Consider the following 1,376-nt stretch of genomic DNA (forward strand, 5'->3'; position numbering starts at 1 on the left):
GAACTAGATGGTGCCCGGCTATTACTATCAACCACTTGGAAGAGGATCTATGTAGGAGATCCTGGATAGACAGGAGAACAGTGTGGAACAAAACTCAAAATCATTTGGGGAAAAAAAGTGGGGGGGGGGGACCAGGTTTGCTGGCTCGATGGAGCCTGGTGGAACCACTGAAACTATGGCCTCTAGCTGCCCTTCAGGTCTGGAATTGAACGCACGCCTGTGGTTTCCAGCCAAACAGTGAACAGGCATATGAGTTGAACATTTACCTGAGGTAGGTACACTCCTTGGAGAGAGCAATCATGGGAGAAGGAAGGGCTGCTTATACACAGGGAGATAGCTCAAGGGGCAGGATGCATGGAAGGATGGATACAGGGAAGGGGTAACTGTCGGGAGGAAGTGGGAGGGGAGATGTTGCATTGTGGTAAATTGTGGTCAATGTCATGAGACAAAGTGTATGTGAATTGCTGTATGGAAAGTGTATTTGCTCTGTAAATTTTCACCCAAATCACAATAAAAAGAAAGTTTTTTCTGGGTTTTTTTTTTTAAAAAATAATGCTGTAACATATGCCACATTTATTTAGATAGTACTATAATGTAAAGGCAGCCAGGTTTTGGACTTAAACAACTACATGTTCAGTTTTTAGTTGATTGCTCTATTAAAAAGCTTGTACCTTGGGCAAGTTACTAATCTCTTTTCTCATCTTTAAAATGAGATTGTATTTATAAAATTGTTTGGAGGATCCAATACTTACGTAGAGCTCTTAAATAGTGCATTAGTATTTATATCCAATGCCCCATTGACAAGTCTATCCAGCCCCTTTTTATAGTTACAAGTTGATTCATACGCTTTTACTCAGAGAGAGAAACACAACTTTTTATCCTTATAATTGCAAGCTTAGTGCTGCTTATTGTTATTTGGAATCATCAATTGTTTGTGCTTTTTCCCTAGTCAAAGTAAACAAATACGGAGATACTTGGGATGAGTGAAAAATGACATCAGTGGACCTACTGAAGGAGTTTCAATATCCAGCTTCATCTAGGTGGTCATGAATATCTGCATGCTCTGAGTTCAGCAGCAGTCCTTATAAACATTTAAAACTAGAGTCTTGTGGTTTGGCTTATTTTATCTGTGCTTTAAAAAAAAAAAAAAAACAGATTTCAATGTTACTATTGTGTAAATGTACTCACCTTGGGGAATGATATGAATGATGTTATTATACCAAGATCGTATACAGTTGTGAAATTGTTTTAAAAGTTATAGGGCAAAGATAGTCTTATAAAACTATCAAGAGATGTAATGCCCTGAAATCAGCATACAGGCATACCTCGTTTTATTGGGCTTTGCTTTGTTGGTTTTGAGGATATTGCATTGTTTT

General features: G+C 38.2%; 1 protein-coding gene across 1 annotated transcript in view; it reads left to right on the forward strand.

Moving 5' to 3' along the window:
* Positions 1 to 987, forward strand: part of OCIAD1 (OCIA domain containing 1) — a 27,602-nt gene extending 26,615 nt beyond the window's left edge. Inside the window, exon 10 of the mRNA XM_007949439.2 lies at positions 950 to 987. Coding sequence (XP_007947630.2) covers positions 950 to 987 — 38 coding nt within the window. The remainder of the gene's footprint in view (positions 1 to 949) is intronic.
* Positions 988 to 1,376: the final 389 nt, after the last annotated feature.

Source organism: Orycteropus afer, unplaced genomic scaffold (genome assembly GCF_000298275.1).
Source record: "Orycteropus afer afer isolate SDZICR_OR568_19922 unplaced genomic scaffold, OryAfe1.0 scaffold00246, whole genome shotgun sequence".
Lineage (NCBI taxonomy): Eukaryota > Metazoa > Chordata > Mammalia > Tubulidentata > Orycteropodidae > Orycteropus > Orycteropus afer.